The sequence below is a fragment of the Microcaecilia unicolor genome, chromosome 4, assembly GCF_901765095.1.
Source record: "Microcaecilia unicolor chromosome 4, aMicUni1.1, whole genome shotgun sequence".
Taxonomy (NCBI): Eukaryota; Metazoa; Chordata; class Amphibia; order Gymnophiona; family Siphonopidae; genus Microcaecilia; species Microcaecilia unicolor.
The window spans coordinates 88,700,411-88,721,975 of NC_044034.1; the positions used below are offsets into that span (position 1 = coordinate 88,700,411).

A 21,565-nucleotide genomic window follows, 5' to 3' on the forward strand; every position below is an offset into this window, starting at 1 on the left:
GGCCCAGGAAGAAAGAAGGGACGTCTGAGGAGGCCTGCTGAATCGCCGATCAGCTGTTATTGCCCGTGCAGCAGAGGTGGGAGGCGCTGCACTGGCCGGTAAGGCAAAGGGGGGGTCGTTGGAGGGAGGGGAGCGGCGGCGACGACCTAAGGGGGGGCGGGGCACGGGACTGGAGCATGGCGAGAGGCGGAGCAAGTGTGGGAGAACACACAGGAAGGGAGGAGGGCCGGCCCGGGGCTGGGGCTGCTAAAATTGGAGTTTTTTCGTGCGGGTGGTGGGGGGGTGGGGGGGGAAGCGGGGAGCGGGGGGGGGGGGCAAGGCGTTCATACAGGATGCTCATGACGAGCGCCCTTGCCCCCTCCCGAAACACACGTGTTTGTGGGGGGGGGGTTTGTTTTGACATCTGTGACATCTTTGTGGCATGCGCAGAGCAGCCAGCATAACGCTCGGCTGCTCTGCACATGCTTTTGGCGCTGATTTACGACGGGTTTAACGATTCTGTGATAAATCCTACTTTGCAATACCGATCCGAACATTTCTGGAGCGTTTTTATACTGCATTCCTCGTTTTTTAAAAATCGTTAAGCACTTTTACGTTTTATTTTTTAACGTTTGATTGATGCATCTCCCTCTTAATGTTTGCAGTTAACAACGTAACAGCAGAATTTTACTGCACTGTAATAAATAGGCCCATGTGTGCTATGTGATGGTTTTGGAGTTTTGTTTGTTTTGTTTTTCTTGATCCCTATTTCTGTGTTAGATACACTAAATCCATGATAGTCCTTCAGTTAGATTCCCTTGTTGTTTTCCTTTTGTTTCAGTGATCTGCAGAATGCCGCTGCAGGCTCATTTGCTGCTGCATTTGCTTCCTTAGCCCTCTGTCCCACAGAACTGGTGAAATGTCGTCTTCAAGCTATGCACGAAATGCAGTTGTCTGGGAAGATTACAAGAGGGCAAAAGTAAGTACAATCGACTTTCCTTCAGCATTTTTCTGTTTAAAAGTTGTTTTTTTTTAAAAACCCAGGGTCAATTCTGAATTGCAGGACATATGGGGTAAGGAATAAGCCCAGGTTAATATGGAAAGAGGGAATGGAAAATGCATTTACATTGGTGTGATATACAGACCTCCTTCACAGACAGAAGAACATAGACTAGCCATACTGGGTCAGACCAATGGTCCATCTAGCCCAGTATCCTGTTTTCCAAATAGTGGCCAAGCCAGTTCACAAGTACCTGGCAAAAACCCAGATCGTGGCAACACTCCATACTACAAATCCCAGGGCAAGCAGTTACTTCAAACGTCTGCCTCAATAGCAGACTATGGACTTTTCCTCCAGGAATTTGTCCAAACCTTTTTTAAACCCAGATACGCTAACCGCTGTTACCACATTCTCTGGCAAAGAGTTCCAAAGCTTAACTATTCGTTGAGTGAAAAACTATTCCTCCTATTTATTTTTAAAAGTATTTCCATGTAACTTTGAGTGTCCCCTAGTCTTTGTACGTTTGGAACGAGTAAAAAACTGATTTACTTCTACTCCGTTGTACACAACTCAGGAATTTGTAGACCTCAATCGTATCTCCCCTCATCCATCTCTTTTCCAAGCTGAAGAGCCCTAACCTCTTTAGCCTTTCCTCATATGAAATGGAGAGAGGTTTAATTGAAGACTGCTATGAAAGGGGAAGTACTAATAGGCTGGACATTGATTGGGATGACCCTGCTGCATGGTCATCTAGAAGCAAGGGGATCTTGGATTCTGTACAGGAAAAATTGTTCTAGCAATTGGTAATGGAATCCATGCAGGATGGAGCTATTCTGGACCTGATGCTTACAACTGGAGAGTGTTTCTGATGTTAGTGGGTGTTCATTGGGCATCTAGTGATCACTGAATGATGTGGCTCAATATTAAGACAAAGGAGGAGACTGCAGACTTCAAAAGATGGGGGAATATGTCAAGGAAGAGTTAGCTAGAAGGGTACAGCTGAAGGAAGTATAATGGCAGTGGGCAAAACTGAAGGAAGCACTTTTAAAAGTGACAAACCCTTATGTTAGAAAAGTATATATAAAAGTAAGAGGCAAAGAAGGCCACTTTGGTTCTCAAATGTAGCTGAAAAGGTAAGGGAAAAAAGGTTGGCCTTCATAAATTACAAGACATAGCAGAAAGAGGAAGACAGGCAAAAAATATCTGGAGAAGCTGGGAAAGCTGTCAGGAAAGCAAAGATGCAAATGAAAGAAAAGGGAGCTAATACGGTGAAATTGGGGGCAAGACCTTTTTTAGATATATAAGCAGTGGTGTGCTGGTAAATTTTTAACAACAGGCTCTCTCCCCGGTCCACCTCTGCACCCCCCCATCCACCTCTGCGCCCCCCCCCCAAAAAAATTGCAGAGCTGGCTATACCGGGGGGGGGGGGGGGGGGGGGGGGCGGCGGCCAACACATTACTCTCTCCAGCAAAAAAAATTAAATGATCCCAGGTTCCAATCTAATTCATGTTTAATATGGGATAAAATGCCATAAATAAGTAAATAAACATAAACTTTTAACGTTCAGCACCTGATTCTCAAAGTGGACATATTCCAAACACTATAATGAAAATAAAATTATTTTTTTTCTACCTTGTTGTCTGGTGACTTTGTTTCTCTGATCATACTGGTCCAGTATCTGATTCTGCTGCTCTCTATCTGTTCCCTTGACTCCGTTTCCAGGGCTTCCTTTCCATTTATTTCTTTTCTTTCCTCCTTTCTTCTTCATTTCTGGTCCTCCGCATACTTGACTGTACAGTGGATCCAGCTTCTGACTATTTTCTCCATTCATGTGCCGTTTCTCTCCTCACTTCCTTTTCCCTCATCTAATCTCCTTCCTCTATCTTCCCCTCCGTGTCCAGCATTTCTTCTTTCTCCCTTCCCTCCCCTCCATCCATGTCCAGAATTTCTCTTGCTCTCCCTGCCATCCATCTTTTTTACAGATTAACTGGCTGTGCTGCAGCTCTGTCTGTACATTTTAGACTTAGCAGCTCTGTCTCTGAATCTCCCCCACAAATTCAAACTTAGTGGGTGTGACCTGATTCTCTGTTAGAGGGGCAGCCTTCTATACCAGTTTTTCTTGAGAAATCCATCTTTTTTACAGATTAACTGGCTGTGCTGCAGCTCTGTCTGTACAATCTCCCCCACAAATTCAAACTTAGTGGGTGTGACCTGATTCTCTGTTAGAGGGGCAGCCTTCTATACCAGTTTTTCTTGAGAAATCCATCTTTTTTACAGATTAACTGGCTGTGCTGCAGCTCTGTCTGTACATTTTAGACTTAGATCCCTCCCACCCACCCCTCTACCCACCCACCCCTAGGGTGATAGTTCTTATATACCCTCCCAAGCAACCTAATCTGCCTGCAGATAACTGCTCTGTCTCTGTGTTCAGGCTCTTCACCTCCTTTCCTCCCACATTTTTCAAACATAGTGGGTGTGACTTGTTCTTACTGGGCAGTGCCTACCTGCCTGCTGCCTACCATTCCAGTTTTAAGCCTCTAATCCAGCTCTGCCGTTCTATCTATCGCTTAACACCTCAGTCACTACATATATACCCATAACACCTCAGTTACTACTTATGGCCCCTTTACACATTCTCTTCCTTGCCCTGTCCCTTCCTAATCTTTTTCCCCTCCCCCTACCGCTGTCTACCACTGGAACTCACTGCCCACCCATGTCCTCTCCCATCTTGCTCACTACTGCAATACCCTACTCACCCCCGTCCCTCACCACCTCACCATCTCTCCTGTCCCCCTCCTCCTTCCTAGCTCTCAACCTTCAACACTTCCTTCCTGCCATTAACCCATCCCCATTCCTCCTAAGCGCATCCCGTCTTCGTCGCCTTCGTCGCCCTACCTCCCCCACCCTCCTCCGCACTCTCTTGCTCCTCCTCCTGCTATCCGCAGGAGACATCAATCCCAATCCAGGTCCCCCACACCTGTCTTCGTCCTATCCATGCAAACGTTTCCGGGATGTCTCCAATCTCATATCTATTCCCCTCCTCCCCCCCTCTTCCCTCCCCTTCTCATGTGCACTGTGGAATGCCCACTCGGTCTGCAACAAACTTCCCTTCACCCACGATCTCTTCATCTCTCATTCCCTTCACCTGCTTGCCCTAACTGAAACCTGGCTCTCCCCTGACGACTCTGCCTCAGTTGCGGCTCTATGCCATGGAGGCTATCTCTTCTCCCATACTCCCCGCCTAGTTGGCCGTGGAGGAGGCGTCGGGTTACTACTCTCGCCCTCCTGTAGCTTCCAACCCCTCCTCCTACCACAGTCTCACTGCTTCTCATCCTTTGAAGTCCACTCCATCCGTCTATTCTACCCGTTGCCACTCAGAGTGGCAGTCATTTACCGCCCCCCTGATAAATCCCTCCCTTCCTTCCTCACCGACTTCGATGCCTGGCTTTCTGTTTTTCTTGAACCCTCATCTCCATCCCTCATTCTCGGAGACTTCAACATACACGTTGATGACCTGTCCAACTCTCACGCTTCTCAGTTCCTCACTCTAACATCATCCTTCAACCTCCAGCTTTGTTCCACCACCCCTACTCACCGTGATGGCCATTGCCTTGACCTCGTCCTCTCCTCTTCCGGCTCACCCTCCAATTTCCACACCTCAGCTCTTCCTGTCTCTGATCATCACCTGATCACCTTCACACTTCTTCACCCTCCCCCTCAGCCCCGCCCAACATTAACCACTACTTCCAGGAATCTCCAGATTATTGACCCTCCCACCTTATCATCTAGTATTTCTAATCTCCTCCCCTCCATCATGTCCTCCGAGTCTGTTGACGAGGCTGTCTCCGCTTACAATGCCACTCTCTCCTCTGCTCTGGACACCCTTGCACCATCCACCTCCCGTCCCACAAGGCGTACTAATCCCCAGCCCTGGCTGACCCCTTGCATCCGTTACCTTCGCTCCTGCGCCCGATCTGCTGAACGCCTCTGGAGGAAATCTCGCACCCATTCAGATTTCCTTCACTACAAATTCATGCTATCCTCCTTCCAGTCCTCACTATTCCTTGCCAAACAGGACTATTACACCCAATTGACTAATTCTCTCAGCTCTAACCCTCGTCGTCTCTTCGCCACCCTTAACTCCCTCCTCAAAGTGCCCTCCGCTCCCACCCCCCCGTCACTCTCTCCTCAATCACTGGCTGACTACTTCCGCGACAAGGTGCAAAAGATCAACCTTGAGTTCACTACCAAGCCACCTCCTCCTCTTCACCCTTCAACCCTCTCCCTCAACCAACCAACCCAGACCTCTTTCTCCTCCTTTCCTGATATCTCCGAGGAGGAAACCGCCCGCCTTCTTTCCTCCTCAAAATGCACCACTTGTTCCTCTGATCCCATCCCCACCAACTTACTTAACACCATCTCTCCTACTATCACCCCCTCCATCTGTCATATCCTCAACCTCTCTCTCTCCACTGCAACTGTCCCCGACACCTTCAAGCATGCTGTAGTCACGCCACTCCTCAAAAAACCATCACTAGACCCTACCTGTCCCTCCAACTACCGCCCCATCTCCCTCCTACCCTTCCTCTCCAAGACACTTGAGCGCGCAGTCCACAGCCGCTGCCTTGATTTTCTCTCCTCTCATGCCATCCTTGATCCGCTTCAATCCGGTTTTCGCCCTCTTCACTCGACAGAAACAGCACTTTCTAAAGTCTGTAATGACCTGTTCCTTGCCAAATCCAGAGGCCACTACTCCATCCTCATCCTCCTGGATCTATCCGCTGCTTTTGACACTGTCAATCATGACTTACTTCTTGCCACACTGTCCTCATTTGGGTTCCAGGGCTCTGTCCTCTCCTGGTTCTCCTCCTATCTCTCCCACCGCACCTTCAAAGTTCACTCTCATGGATCTTCCTCCACCCCCATCCCCTTATCTGTTGGTGTTCCCCAGGGATCGGTCCTTGGACCCCTTCTCTTCTCAATCTACACCTCTTCCCTGGGCTCCCTGATCTCATCTCATGGTTTCCAGTATCATCTCTATGCTGATGACACCCAACTGTATCTCTCCACACCAGACATCACCGCGGAGACCCAGGCAAAGGTATCGGCCTGCTTATCCGACATTGCTGCCTGGATGTCCAACCGCCACCTGAAACTGAACATGTCCAAGACCGAGCTTATCGTCTTTCCACCAAAACCCACTTCTCCTCTTCCTCCACTTTCTATCTCAGTTGATAACACCCTCATCCTCCCCGTCTCATCTGCCCGCAACCTCGGAGTCATCTTTGACTCCTCTCTTTCCTTCTCTGCGCATATCCAGCAGATAGCCAAGACCTGTCGCTTCTTCCTCTTTAACATCAGCAAAATTCGCCCTTTCCTCTCTGAACACACCACCCGAACTCTCGTCCACGCTCTCATTACCTCTCGCCTGGACTACTGCAACTTACTCCTCACCGGCCTCCCACTTAGCCATCTATCCCCCCTTCAGTCTGTTCAGAACTCTGCTGCACGTCTCATATTCCGCCAGAACCGATATACTCATATCACCCCTCTCCTCAGGTCACTTCACTGGCTTCCGATCAGATACCGCATTCAATTCAAGCTTCTCCTTCTTACCTACAAATGCACTCAGTCTGCTGCCCCTCACTACCTCTCTACCCTCATCTCCCCTTACGTTCCCGCCCGTAACCTCCGTTCACAGGATAAATCCCTCCTCTCAGTACCCTTCTCCACCACCGCCAACTCCAGGCTCCGCTCATTCTGCCTCGCCTCACCCTATGCTTGGAACAACCTTCCTGAACCCTTACGCCAAGCCCCCTCCCTGCCCATCTTCAAGTCTTTGCTTAAAGCCCACCTCTTCAATGCTGCGTTCGGCACCTAACCCTTACCGTTCAGTGAATCTTGACTGCCCCGATCGGACCGACCGTTCACTTGTCTATTAGATTGTAAGCTCTTTGAGCAGGGACTGTCTCTCTTTGTTAAATTGTACAGCGCTGCGTAACCCTAGTAGCGCTCTAGAAATGTTAAGTAGTAGTAGTAGTAAGACCTTTTTTAGATATATAAGCAGTGGTGTGCTGGTAAATTTTTAACAACAGGCTCTCTCCCCGGTCCACCTCTGCACCCCCCCATCCACCTCTGCGCCCCCCCCCCAAAAAAAATTGCAGAGCTGGCTATACCGGGGGGGGGGGGGGGGCGGCGGCCAACACATTACTCTCTCCAGCAAAAAAAAATTAAATGATCCCAGGTTCCAATCTAATTCATGTTTAATATGGGATAAAATGCCATAAATAAGTAAATAAACATAAACTTTTAACGTTCAGCACCTGATTCTCAAAGTGGACATATTCCAAACACTATAATGAAAATAAAATTATTTTTTTTCTACCTTTGTTGTCTGGTGACTTTGTTTCTCTGATCATACTGGTCCAGTATCTGATTCTGCTGCTCTCTATCTGTTCCCTTGACTCCGTTTCCAGGGCTTCCTTTCCATTTATTTCTTTTCTTTCCTCCTTTCTTCTTCATTTCTGGTCCTCCGCATACTTGACTGTACAGTGGATCCAGCTTCTGACTATTTTCTCCATTCATGTGCCGTTTCTCTCCTCACTTCCTTTTCCCTCATCTAATCTCCTTCCTCTATCTTCCCCTCCGTGTCCAGCATTTCTTCTTTCTCCCTTCCCTCCCCTCCATCCATGTCCAGAATTTCTCTTGCTCTCCCTGCCATCCATGTCCTGAAACTCTCCTCTGCCCCTCTCTATCCACCCATACCCAGCAATTCTCTTCTCTCCCCTGCCCCCTCTGCCCATCCATGCCCAGCAATTCTCTCCTCTGCCCATCCATGCCCAGCAATTCTCTCCCCTGCCCCCCTCTGCCCATCCATGCCCAGCAGTTCTCCTCCCTCCCCTGCCCTCCCGCTCCCATCCAGGTCTAGCGATGTCCTTCGCCCCCCCCCCCATCCTCCCCTCCCGCTCCCATCCATGTGTAGCGATGTCCTTCGCCCCCCATCCTCCCCTGCCGCTCCCATCCGTCAGTTTCAAATACCTGCCTCGAAGCGCCGCCTTATTTAAAGCCCTGCTGCCCGTCTCCAGCTGCCTTTCCTGCTTGCTTCTCAGGAGTTCGGTTCTTCGCGCCCTTAGTCCCGCCGCGGGAAAAGGAAATGACGTCAGAATGACGTCAGAAGGCGGGACTAAGGGCGCGAACCGAACTCCTGAGAAGCAAGCAGGGAAGGCAGCTGGAGACAGGCAGCAGGGCTTTAAATAAGGCGGCACTTCGAGGCAGGTAATTGAACTGACAGATGGGAGCGGCAGGGGAGGATTGGGGGGGGGGGGCGAAAGACATCACTAGACATGGATGGGAGCGGGAGGGGAGGTAAGCATGGTGCCCTCCTGCCATGCTTACCTCGTGCAATGGAGCCGGCTCGCCCCGTACAACAACCGGCTCGCAAGAGCTGTCAAAATTTAACAAGCGGCTCTTGCGAGCTGGTGCGAGCCGGCTCCAGCACACCACTGTATATAAGTGTTAGGAGAAAGTGCCAAAATAGCATTATGAGGCTCAAAGGTGAAGGGGAGGAATATGTAGAAACTGATAAGGATAAAGCTGAACTATTTAACAGTTATTTCTGTTCTGTGTTCATGGATGAAAGGCCAAAGGTATGACTGTAGAAAGCAAATGCTAATTGGAATGCATGTGTGGTAGACCAGGACTGATTCTCAGAAGACTGTGTTCATGAGGAGCTAGCTAAACTAAAACTAGACAAAGCAATGGGGCCTGATGGGATACATCTGAGGGTACTCAAGGAACAATGAGAGTTTCTGGCACCTCTGTCTGACCTTTTCAATGCTTTCTTAGTCTGAAGTCCCAGAGGACTGGAGAAGGGTAGATGTGGTCCCTCCGCACAAGAGCGGAAGTAAGGAAGAGGTTGGGAATTACAGGCCTATTAGTCTGACCTTATTGGTGAGTAAACTAATGGGACCACTTCTAAAGCAACTTCTAAAGCAGAGGATTGTGAGGTTTCTAGAATCAAAATGGACTGCAGGAGCAAGGCAGCATGGTTTCACTAGAAGCAGATCTTGTCAGCAAATCTGATTTTCTTTGACTGGGTGACCAAACTATTGGATATGGGAAGTTCGCTAGATGCGGTGTTCTTGGATTTCAGCAAAGCCTTTGACATGGTTCTACATAGGTGACTGATAACTAAACTGATTGCTCTCGGTATGGGCCCTGTGCTGCGTACCTGTGCTGAAGACAGCCAAAGTTCTCTTCTCGTCTGCGCCGGCGATGCTTGTTGAATGATCATCTGTTGAAGTTTCTGTGTGTGTGTCTGATGTCTGTGTGTGTGTCTGATGTCAGACGCATGCACAGAAACTTGAACAGATGATCATTAATGAAGCAACGCCCCGGCGCAGCCGAGAAGAGAAGTTTGGCTGTCTTCAGCACAGGTACACGACGCCGGCGGGGGAGGGTTTTCTGCGGGAAGGGAGGTCGAGATGTTCACGGCAGGGGGGTCCAGGGGTCAGTTACGTGGAGGGGGGTTGTTGAATTCGGAAGGAGGGGGGAGTCTTGAACTCGGCGTGAGGGGGCCTTGAACTCGGCGTGAGGGGGCCTTGAACAGGATGGGACGTGTGTGTGGGGGGAGGGGGGCGGGGGTGTTGATGTTCGGGTGTGGGGGGTGCTTTGTTGATGCGCCGGGGGGGGGGTGGGTTCTGTGTTGCAGGTAGCGGCGCACTGACAGCTGATTCTCAGGCAGGGGGATGAGTAGGGAAACAAGCTCCGCTCCGCGTGTTTCCCTACTCCTCCCCTTGCCTTGGAATCAGCTGTCCGTGATGTTACTGTCGTCAGAGCGTTCTAAGCTGCCTTGCAGACCACCTCCGAGGAAGCCATGGTCCCAGGCAGGTTAGAACGTTGGAGGTATGTATTATTATATAGGATAACTGGCTATCCGCCGATTTTCGGCACATGGCCACTTATCTTCAGCGGCCATATTTGGCTATGTGCAAGGCAGTCCCATCTTTGGCTGGTTTGACTTTGACCGTCCAGTGCTGAATATTGGCTTGGCCAGTTAAAGTCAAACCAGCTAAAATTAAACCTGATCACTGGAAATGGCCCATCATTGAATATCCAATTTTAGTGCCAACTATGGGAGTTAGCCTGGCTAACTCCCGCGATCTGAATATCTGCCCTGAAGTGGGGGGAGGGGGGGGGGTTGTCTACATTATATGCAAAAATTCATATATGTGGTGATAAACCATTTGGCATTTTAGAAGCATGATGAGAGAGTTTGTGGTTATTGCCTTAGACTGCTCATGAAGAATTTGTGATTATAGCCTAACAGAATTTTCATGAAGGCATTTGTATTGCCTTTTAATGTTACTGGTTTCTTACCTTCATAATTTGAGACCATTTTGTAAAAAAAAAAAAAAAATGTTTCACTAAATATTATCAGGGCAATTCCATAAGCTGAAACTTAGAGCTAAATGGAACTTATACAGTGGGGGAAATAAGTATTTGATCCCTTGCTGATTTTGTAAGTTTGCCCACTGACAAAGACATGAGCAGCCCATAATTGAAGGGTAGGTTATTGGTAACAGTGAGAGATAGCACATCACAAATTAAATCCGGAAAATCACATTGTGGAAAGTATATGAATTTATTTGCATTCTGCAGAGGGAAATAAGTATTTAATCCCTCTGGCAAACAAGACCTAATACTTGGTGGCAAAACCCTTGTTGGCAAGCACAGCGGTCAGACGTCTTCTGTAGTTGATGATGAGGTTTGCACACATGTCAGGAGGAATTTTGGTCCACTCCTCTTTGCAGATCATCTCTAAATCATTAAGAGTTCTGGGCTGTCGCTTGGCAACTCGCAGCTTCAGCTCCCTCCATAAGTTTTCAATGGGATTAAGGTCTGGTGACTGGCTAGGCCACTCCATGACCCTAATGTGCTTCTTCCTGAGCCACTCCTTTGTTGCCTTGGCTGTATGTTTTGGGTCATTGTCGTGCTGGAAGACCCAGCCACGACCCATTTTTAAGGCCCTGGCGGAGGGAAGGAGGTTGTCACTCAGAATTGTACGGTACATGGCCCCATCCATTCTCCCATTGATGCGGTGAAGTAGTCCTGTGCCCTTAGCAGAGAAACACCCCCAAAACATAACATTTCCACCTCCATGCTTGACAGTGGGGACGGTGTTCTTTGGGTCATAGGCAGCATTTCTCTTCCTCCAAACACGGCGAGTTGAGTTCATGCCAAAGAGCTCAATTTTTGTCTCATCTGACCACAGCACCTTCTCCCAATCACTCTCGGCATCATCCAGGTGTTCACTGGCAAACTTCAGACGGGCCGTCACATGTGCCTTCCGGAGCAGGGGGACCTTGCGGGCACTGCAGGATTGCAATCCGTTATGTCGTAATGTGTTACCAATGGTTTTTGTGGTGACAGTGGTCCCAGCTGCCTTGAGATCATTGACAAGTTCCCCCCTTGTAGTTGTAGGCTGATTTCTAACCTTCCTCATGATCAAGGATACCCCACGAGGTGAGATTTTGCGTGGAGCCCCAGATCTTTGTCGATTGACAGTCATTTTGTACTTCTTCCATTTTCTTACTATGGCACCAACAGTTGTCTCCTTCTCGCCCAGCGTCTTACTGATGGTTTTGTAGCCCATTCCAGCCTTGTGCAGGTGTATGATCTTGTCCCTGACATCCTTAGACAGCTCCTTGCTCTTGGCCATTTTGTAGAGGTTAGAGTCTGACTGATTCACTGAGTCTGTGGACAGGTGTCTTTCATACAGGTGACCATTGCCGACAGCTGTCTGTCATGCACGTAACGAGTTGATTTGGAGCATCTACCTGGTCTGTAGGGGCCAGATCTCTTACTGGTTGGTGGGGGATCAAATACTTATTTCCCTCTGCAGAATGCAAATAAATTCATATACTTTCCACAATGTGATTTTCCGGATTTAATTTGTGATGTGCTATCTCTCACTGTTACCAATAACCTACCCTTCAATTATGGGCTGCTCATGTCTTTGTCAGTGGGCAAACTTACAAAATCAGCAAGGGATCAAATACTTATTTCCCCCACTGTATGTGTCAAACATGTCTTTAATAGGTGTTTTCGCTTATGTGTACTAGGAGTTATTCTACAAAGTAGTGACGTGGAAGGAGCACAGGAGGACCGCGGGTGTGCGTAACTTAGTACTATCAGTTACCCTTGTCACTTAGTGCGCTTAAGCGCGACTCTTTACACCCACCATTGAGATGGCATAAGGGGTCATACCCAAGTTTTGCCATGGCAATGTGGGTTTCTGCTAGGACTCTATAACGACTTAGACCAACGACACTTAGGCATAAGTGTGCCCCAATGTAGCCCCTAAATTTGAGGCGCCAAGTGATAGAATTGCATCAGTTGTGTGTGTGTATTTATTTATGCCGTAGTTTTATGCACCACTCTATCCCTGGTACTAAGGTGGTTCAGAACTAATAAACACACAAAATTTAAAAATATGTAATACCAAAAACAAAATAAAACGACTTCTAAAATTTTCAACAATCCGGCTTTTTTAAATAAAAATGCCTTTAGCTGTTTCCGAAATTGTACATAGTTCTTTAAATTATACAGAAGCAAATTCCACAACATGGCACCCTCCACATAAAGCATTCTAGATCTGTACTCGTCTAGATGTACGTGCTTGATGGTACATCTAGATATAATTTATCACTTGAGCAAAGCAGTCGTTGTGGGCAATAAATTCTCAAAGTTGCCAGAGAGAGAGGAGCATCATTTTGTTCACACATTTAATAAATGTCAAGATCATAAACTGCAAGTACCACGAGGAGTGTATGTTTGGTTTTGGCCAAGCAAGTGAAACTTTACCAAGATGACAATAGTAATGCTGATCAAATTGACTGCCCAGTTAACACCATGAAAACTGGATCCAGCGACAGGTTCTGAGGCCCTGGTACAATCCTGGACTTTTATACAACACACTTGAAGTGCATGGAGAGTGCATTTTGCTAGCCATGGTAATATCTTTCTTTTATCTTAGTACAGTTTGGGCTGTGGTGAAGAGCATTCTCCAGAATGAAGGTCCATTGGGGTTCTACCAGGGACTCTCGAGCACTTTACTCAGGGAAGTGCCTGGCTACTTCTTCTTTTTCGGCGGATATGAGCTGGGTCGCTCATTCTTCACATCGGGTGGGAAATCAAAAGATGAACTAGGTAAGTACTAGGCTACTAACGTGCCTAATGTTCATTTTCACAACTTTGCTGCTGATACTCAGCTTTTCATCTTGTCTCATTTGGATCATTCTGAAGGTTTTGGGTTGTCCCAGTTAGTGTCTATAGCAAGCCTCTGACTAGTTGCACTTGCAAACTTGAGAATAAGTTCATGTAAATTCAGCTGCAATGGTCTAAAATACAAACTAATGTATGCGTCAACCTTTTCCTACTTGAGCACACAATTCTGGAACACGCTGCCGCGCAACTTAAAAACGATCTACGAACTAACTAACTTCCGCAAACTACTGAAGACACATCTCTTTAACAAGACATACCACAAAGATCAACAAATGTGAACTCCATCACACATATCCAGAATTGCCTTACGATATTTACTTGACACACTACTATCATGCTTTATCACTATCATGTTACCCAAGATCCTTATGTAATACTAAAGGTCTGTTTTCGTATGTATTTCCACCATTCATGATGTATTGTAAGCCACATTGAGCCTGCAAAGAGGTGGGAAAATGTGGGATACAAATGCAATAAATAAATAAATTTGGAGCCCTCTGGGTCCATAGGGATAAAGTTGTGGGCCACACCCTGTCATCGTGCTTCGAGGTGCTGCTATTGTTGTGAAGGATAAAGCCCTTGGCCTTGCGTTCGTTTTCATGCTAAGTCGTCTTGGGATTAGCAGATTTCCCTAATAGTGATTTTACTATTGGTCCTCATTACACAAGTACAATTTATATGGTTAATGTCACGATCAGTACAAGATTGATTTGCTGTAATCGTCTTTTACCTAAGATTACTAATAAAGGGGACTAACATGATTTCAACAGGAATACAGCAGCTAAACTGGTGGAGAAAAGGATCCCCATGAACATATTTCCTCTAGCCTCCGCTGGTTATCACTGAAGGTGAAAATTGTGGTCCGGTTCTTTGTTTACGGTATTCAGACTCATTCAGGGGTTTGGGCCATCGTGTTTTTAAGACCTAGAATTCAGAATTCTTTACCTACTTTAGCTTCATAGGCGTAGTCAAAGATGTTGTTGCTAACGCATCAGCGGGAAAATCTCTCTTCTCCCAGGCACCCTTTCTCTAGAACAAATTGCCCCACCACCTTCAGTAATTAAGTGAACTGCCGTTCACTAAAAACGTGGGTACTGGCTTGTTTTTAAGCTAGTGGTGCTTCTGGTTGGAATGTCACAGATAGCGAGGTACCAAATTTTAGGGGATCGTGAACAGATGTTATTTGTATTGTATTTTTAAATCACTTGTTAATCACTTGGGGAGGGTTTTTTTTTTTTTTTTGAAGCTGGTGATTAAAGAGTTGACATGCCCTGAAAATGTGGCAGTCAAGTTCTGAGGTTTCTTTTTTTTTTTTTTTTTTTTTTGGGGGGGGGGGGGTTCTACACCATTTTTGTTATCTATATTTGTAATATATTGATTAATCTCATCTAACATGCAGCCAAAGTACAAACACATGTTGATAATAGAAAGTTAAAACGCTTTAGAGAAATACCCCAACATCTCCTCCCCCCTCCCATTCTTGGATAATATAAACTTTGGGGGGTAATCTTTATAAAGGCTTTTCTACATATACCCTGAATTCTATAAAGAGCACTAAAATTTGCTTGCGTAAGTTTGGGCGCATACCCAATTTGGGTCTGCAGTTTAACTGAATAACAAGCTAATTAGCTCTGGTTGGTTTTTAACAAGCAATTAGCACTAATTAGAATGTACATGCATAAATTTAGGAATGAGTCAATAAAGGGGGTGTGGAAATAGGAGGGTCATGGGCGGATTGTGGGCGTTCCTTTAAGTTATACACATTCTTATAGAATAAGGGCATCCATGCCTAAATTTACACACGGGCATTTCCACCATGTTTTAGGCATCGATTTATAGAATACATATTTCAGCATCTATTTACACCAATGAAAACGTAGTGTAAATTCCTGCATGTAGATTTAGGCGCACTAGGCCATATTCTATAACTAGGTGTGTAAATTTTGGAACGCCTATGAAACACCCATAATCATGCCCCCTTTTGCCTGCGTGCGTTAAACATTTCGGCACATTTCATTATAGAATACGGTTAGCAAGTTGTGTGCCTAAATTCTAATCAGTGCCATTTGGTTCTCATTATTGCTTGTTAAGTGCTATTAGTGCTCATTAGCTTGTTAAATTACGTGCATTATTATAGAATCTGTGCTGATTTCGGCGCCAATCCTTAGGCACACTATATAGAATCCGGGGGATAGTGTGCAAATTCAAGGTACCTATTTTGTAAAGGCATATAGAAGCCTTTGCGACCTTTCTTAAATTTGGGTATTTTTTTAAATAGGTCACCCCTTTTCTGTGTATGTGACAGGGGCGTAGCCAGACTTCGGCGGGAGGGGGTCCAGAGCCCGAGGTGAGGGGGCACATTTTAAACCCCCCCCTTGCCACCAACCCTCCCCCGCCGCCGTCGTCTTCGCCTACCTTTGCTGGCGGGGGACCCCAACCCCCACCAGCCGAGGTCCTCTTCTTCTGGCACAAGGCTTCATTCTGTTTCTGAGTCTGACGTCCTGCACGTACAACGGCGGGAGGGGGGTCAAGAGGGTATTCGGCAGGGGGGTCCAGGGCCAAAAATACGGGGGTCCAGGCCCCCATGGCCCCACGTAGCTACGCCACTGGTTTGTGAACTTTTGTATTTAGTATACAGTCTAAAGCTGACAGTACTTAAGTTTTTCCAAAACCTATGATGAGAATAGAGAGGAAGGAATTAAGTAGTTCTCTACTCCACCACTAGAGACAAGGTGACGTGCATCCCTGTTTTATAGACTTGGGGTTGTTCCCCTTCAGGATTTCCACAAAGACTAAGCATTAGATTGGTTTTTTTTTTGTTTTTTTTTATACAGTGAAGGCAGTGTATGTAAATCTTGTGCATATTCATTATGAAAATCTATTCATTATGAAAATCTGAAACTCCCAACTAGGCTTTGGTCCTCAAAAGGTTGTGCACCCCTGCCCTAAAAGAAAATTATAACATCAAAGACTTAGGGTTCCTTTTACTAAGGTGCATTAATAAGTCTAGTATGTGCAAATGATTAGCGTGTGCTAAATAAGATGCCTATAGGAATATAATGGGCATCTTATCATTTAGCGTGCACTAATTGTTAGCGCATGCTAAATCTGTTAGTATGCCTTAGTAAAAGGACCTCTTGGAGACATGTTTGCTATGCAGTATTGCGCAGGATTTTGCGTTGTGCAAGCGTTGCCACGAGCCCACGCTAATTACTGTGCACTAAACAGCCATTGTGCTAAAATCCCATGCTAACCGCTTAGTGTGGGGTATGAACAGATTGAGTGTGGATGGCACATTGCAATTAACGCACAATAATAAAGTGCACCTGTGCTAACTGCATAGCTGACAGCATGCACAAACGACTCCTTAACAGGAGGCACTAGCTTCATTCATAGTTAGGATGGATGCACTTACGTGGTGAGGAATGTTCCTGTGTGGTAACTGCATGGGACCTACTGGACATGCTCTCAACAGTTACCACATGGCCTTTGCACATACAGGACTAGATTCTACATATATGAGGCGCCTGAAATATCGGTGCCAAAAATATTTCCGCCTAGGTGTATTCTGTAAACCGTGCAGTTTATAGAATATGCCTAGCAGATTCATAGAATCGCCTAGTGACCATGCATGCACCTACTACTACTTATCATTTCTATAGCGCTACTAGACATACGCAGCGCTGTACACTTGAACATGAAGAGACAGTCCCTGCTCGACAGAGCTTACAATCTAATTAGGACAGACAAACAGGACAAACAAGAGATAAGGGAATATTAAAGTGAGGATGATAAAATAAGGGTTCTGAACAAGTGAATCCTAGGCACAAAGCAAAGTAACAATGAAGTGATTCAGAAGAAAGTGAAAGTTCAAGTGACCCAGTTGTAGTTCACAGATAATCCCTAGCCATCTTGAAGAGCTTGAGTTATTCTAACAGGAAGGATGGGCAAAAACTGAATCAACCCACTGTGCAAAATTAGTTGATACTTACCCTGAATGATTTCTGGCTGTTACTGCTGCGAAAAAGGTTTCCACCAAGTACTGCGTCAAGGGGTGTGGAAACTTATACAGTCAAGACTTTTTTGGTTTCTTTGGCTCAATTACAATTTTTTGGATATTTTGATGATTCTTTCACATTGAAAATGTACAGTATGCTACGTAGAACTGTGAAACCACCTGACTCTAGGCACATCCATTTACACCATGCAAAGACTGGTGTAAATACCGCGCCGAGCAGCTGTATACTATAACTCTACACATAGATTTTCAGAATGCCCACGGCCCACCCATTCGACGCCCATGGCCATGTCCTCTTTTTGGCAGCATGCATCAGAATTTACGCACGCCACTTTACAGAATATGCTTAGCAAGTTGTTCCTGTAAATTCTGATTAATGTCAAAGAGTGTCAGTTGCTCAAGTGGCAATTATCATTGCAAGGTTGGCTTGTTAAGTAATTGCACGCACAAATCCAGAATATGAATGGATTTGCAAACGCTATTTCAGTCGCACTACATAGAATCTGGGGGACAGTGCGTTAATTCTGGCTGTTGGAGCATGGTAAGTGCAAAAACTGAGCACACTGTCGTAAAATGTTCCCCTTAAGGTCCAAAACCCTAGGCTTTATCTTCTTGGAAGTTTACTCACCATGGTGAATCTGGAAGTATAGAATATTGCGTGACTTTGGGCTTGTTTATGATTCTTTGTGGTAACTCATCTGTTAGGTTGTTAACAATGTGTTGTTTGCTATTCAATAATAACAATAAAAGAAATCATGTGACTAAAGTTTGGCAAATTTAGTCGCTTGATGTTTTAATTAATATGTAATTTATCTGCCAAGACTTGCACTTCATGAGGAATATAAACCTTTTGTTAATGGGAATTAACTGTTTGTAATCTAATATTTAAAAAAGAATTGAATACCTTTTTAAAGATGCCAGTATTCCACATTAGTGCTTCTCCTCTCTGTCCTGCAGGTACACCTAGCCAGTTTTGCGTATTCATTGCGGTGATCTTGAAACATTGTTAGATTTGCATATAACGTGTCTCAAATCTGGATATATTTAATCTCGTCAACACAGTATGTTCATCTTGAAAACCCGAGTGGCTAGATGTGCCTTCAGGGAAGGGCCGAGAGCCACTGTTCGACATTCACAAGTCTCTCAAAGCTGCCTGTCTAATCCCCCTTTAGGTGTCCTTCCCTTGATAGTGAGCGGTGGGTTTGGAGGCATCTCTTTGTGGCTTATCGTTTTCCCAGTGGACTGTGTGAAATCTAGAATCCAAGTTCTTTCCATGACTGGGAAGCAGGCTGGCTTCATGGGAACACTAGTGAGCATCGTGAGAAATGAAGGTAAGAGACGGCTAGCAAGCCTGTCTATCCAACAGCAGCAGTTCTGCTAGTCCCTTTTTACAGCTGTGGTTGCAGGCCCCAGTGATATAAACACAGGCTTGACTGAAAGTCTTTTTAACAGGATCTAGAACAGGGGTGTCCAACCTTGGCTCTCGCCAAGCCGAGTTGTTAGGATTTCCACAATAAATATGCATGAGATCTATTTGCATACAGTGGAGGCAGTACATGCAAATAGATCGCAGTGCATGTTCATCAGGGAAATCCTGAAAGCCCAACTGAGTTGCAGCCCTTGAGGACCAAGGTTAGACACCCTTGATCTAGAATGCTCGCTCGTCCTATCAGGAATGGTTCACCAATGCCATTGTTTGAAACTACAGTCATCCCACGTATTGAAACAGCCGCTTGTGTATCCATTTTAAACTTTAGGTTATTTAAAAACCATAAAACTGTCACAGAATTGACCAGATAACTTTTATCAGCTAGTGTGTAGTGTGCCCTATGTGATCCGGGGACAATCGGAGACTGCTAGGCCACAACCTTTTAGTAGAAATCCATTTTCAAGAGAAAAGACAGGGCGAAGGGCCTGGTTCTGATGGCAACATTCCTAAAGCAGAAGGGTAATGACTTTGCAAAAGAAAATGAAAACTTGGCTTTTTAAACGGTACCTGAAGGCCTTTCAGTATAAAGGACTCCTTTACTAAAACGTATTAGTTTTGGGCTTAACGCCTTTTTAATGCAGAATACTACTGCATCAAGAAGGAGCATCCTTGGTATTTTTTTTTTTTTAATTGCAGATTGTGTGTTAACTTGGAGCAGGTAACAGGAGTTAATCCAAATGTTAACATGGGAGCACTTAACGCTTAACAGTGGATTAGCCATTTTGGATGTGGTAGGTATAAAGTGCTAGCAGGCTAATCCTTCCACGCCCAGGCTCTATTCATGAATGAAAAATTTTGAAATTGAGTAATGTGTGGTCTTTTAGGGGTCCTTTTACTATGGTGTGCTGAAAAATGGCCTGCGGTAGTGTAGGCACGTGTTATAGACGCATGCAGAATCATTTTTCAGCGCACCTGTAAAAATGCCGTTTTTTTGTTTTGTTTTGTTTTTTTTGACAGAAAATGGATGTGCGGCAAAATGAAAATTGACACACGTCCATTTTGGGTCTGAGACCTTACTTACCGCCACCCATTCACTTAGTGATAAGGTCTCTCATGTTAACCGGGTGGTAAGGATCTACGCACATCAAATGCCTTTTACTGCCCGGTAGGGCCGCGTGCCAGAAAATAAAAATAATTTTCTGACATACGTAGGGGATGTGCTCCAAAAATGAAATTACTGCCAGGTACACGTGGTAGCTTGGATTTGCGTAGGCCCTAACGCGGCTTAGTAAAGGGACCCCTTAGTGCAGAAACAGGCAAACTATCACAACGCCCCTTAACACAGTCTCGTAGTAGCCTGTTTCTGTGCATTAACCCTGTGGTAAGAGCTTAACCCACCCCTCTTTTTTAATAAAAAGGGCCCCTAAGTGTGTACCTGAGGCAATGAAAAGTTAAGTGACTTGCCCAATGTTACAAGGAGTCACAGTGAAATTTGAACCTCGGCCCACTATTCTATTAGGCTTCTCTTCCACTCACATATCTCTTTTTGTTTTTGAAGGGTTATTAGCTTTGTATTCTGGACTGAAGCCTACCTTGATCCGTGCATTCCCTGCCAATGGTGCTCTGTTCGTAGCCTATGAACACAGCCGGAAGCTGATGATGAAACAGTTCGACCTTGACCCTTACTGAAGCTTTTCAACAGAATCCGTCAAGCTCTTCAGACAGTTCTCTCTGGTTTCATTAGTGCATTTAAAAAATAAGTTTGTTATTTATAAGAGTATTTTTAACTTAACTTTTTTTTTGCACATATGAAAAATCTTGGAAGAGATGTGTTTTGTCTAATAGCCTACACCAGTGGTTCCCAAACCTGATCCTGGAGGCACCCCAGCCAGTCAGGTTTTATATCTACAATGAATATTCATGAGCAAGATTTGCATGCACCACTGCATGCAAATCTCTCTCATAACTATTCAATGTGGATATCCTGAAATCCTGACTGGCGGGGGTGCCTCTAAGACCAGGTTTGAGAACCACTGGTGTAGGCCAAAATATGGTGGTCTTTTTTTTTTTCCTTTGGATCATGTCTTGTCTTGTTTACTCTCTTCTTTTGGCTGGAAATCAATTTTAGGATGTTTTAATTTGTGAAATTGTGTTCTGTTCTACAACAAGAACTTGTACACTGACTTTTCATGTATTTATTTAAACATAACAGTGCTCTAAATTGATAACTGTTTAATTTTTGTTTCTTGCTTGCCTCTATTCTTTTATGTTCTTCATTTTCTTTTTCTTTTATTTACTTTTTTATGTAAATCGGCTGAAACTTGTGTTCATCCTTTTGGTTGGAGCTCTGTTGGTAGTACCTTGCTGTGTAGCATGTGTACTGTTGCAAGGAAGTGTGTGCTAGTATGTTCTTTAGGTGTAGTTCTATAAAGCTCGGCTCTGGGGCCAGAGGAAGATTGCAGGATGGGCAGGCTTGCAGAAGGGGATGCCCATGGACTAGAGACCTGCATGGGGTTTGCGGAAATCCCTTCTGCGCTGCAGCCTTCCCTTGGTGACGGAAGTATAAGCTGCACCTGTGGCAGTCTCTCACCTACCAAGTTCTTTGAGTGCAGCCTCCTCGTTCTTCTTGCTTTAACAGCAGCGATGTGGAAAATCTTCCATTAATCCTCTCTGCTCCTGGGCTGATGCACAGGCTTCAGCTCTGACACAGGCACAAGTATTAGAAGTCACCTGACCTACTGCTGTGTGCGTATGGCGGCCTCTCAGCACAGAGTGCCAGTGAATCAGAACCAAGTCTTACATGTGTACACCAGCATGTTCCAATTGAACTTCTGTTCCCTCCTTACCTGCA

At 45.6% G+C, this 21,565-nt stretch overlaps 1 protein-coding gene across 2 annotated transcripts in view; it reads left to right on the forward strand.

Moving 5' to 3' along the window:
* Positions 1 to 20,629, forward strand: part of LOC115468602 (mitochondrial ornithine transporter 1-like) — a 53,905-nt gene extending 33,276 nt beyond the window's left edge. For both annotated transcript variants that reach the window (XM_030200420.1, XM_030200419.1), the window contains exons 4-7: positions 821 to 958; positions 13,017 to 13,189; positions 18,458 to 18,616; positions 20,273 to 20,629. In XM_030200420.1, coding sequence (XP_030056280.1) covers positions 821 to 958; positions 13,017 to 13,189; positions 18,458 to 18,616; positions 20,273 to 20,403 — 601 coding nt within the window. In that variant the 3' untranslated portion in view covers positions 20,404 to 20,629. The remainder of the gene's footprint in view (positions 1 to 820; positions 959 to 13,016; positions 13,190 to 18,457; positions 18,617 to 20,272) is intronic.
* The last annotated feature ends 936 nt before the right edge of the window (positions 20,630 to 21,565 follow it).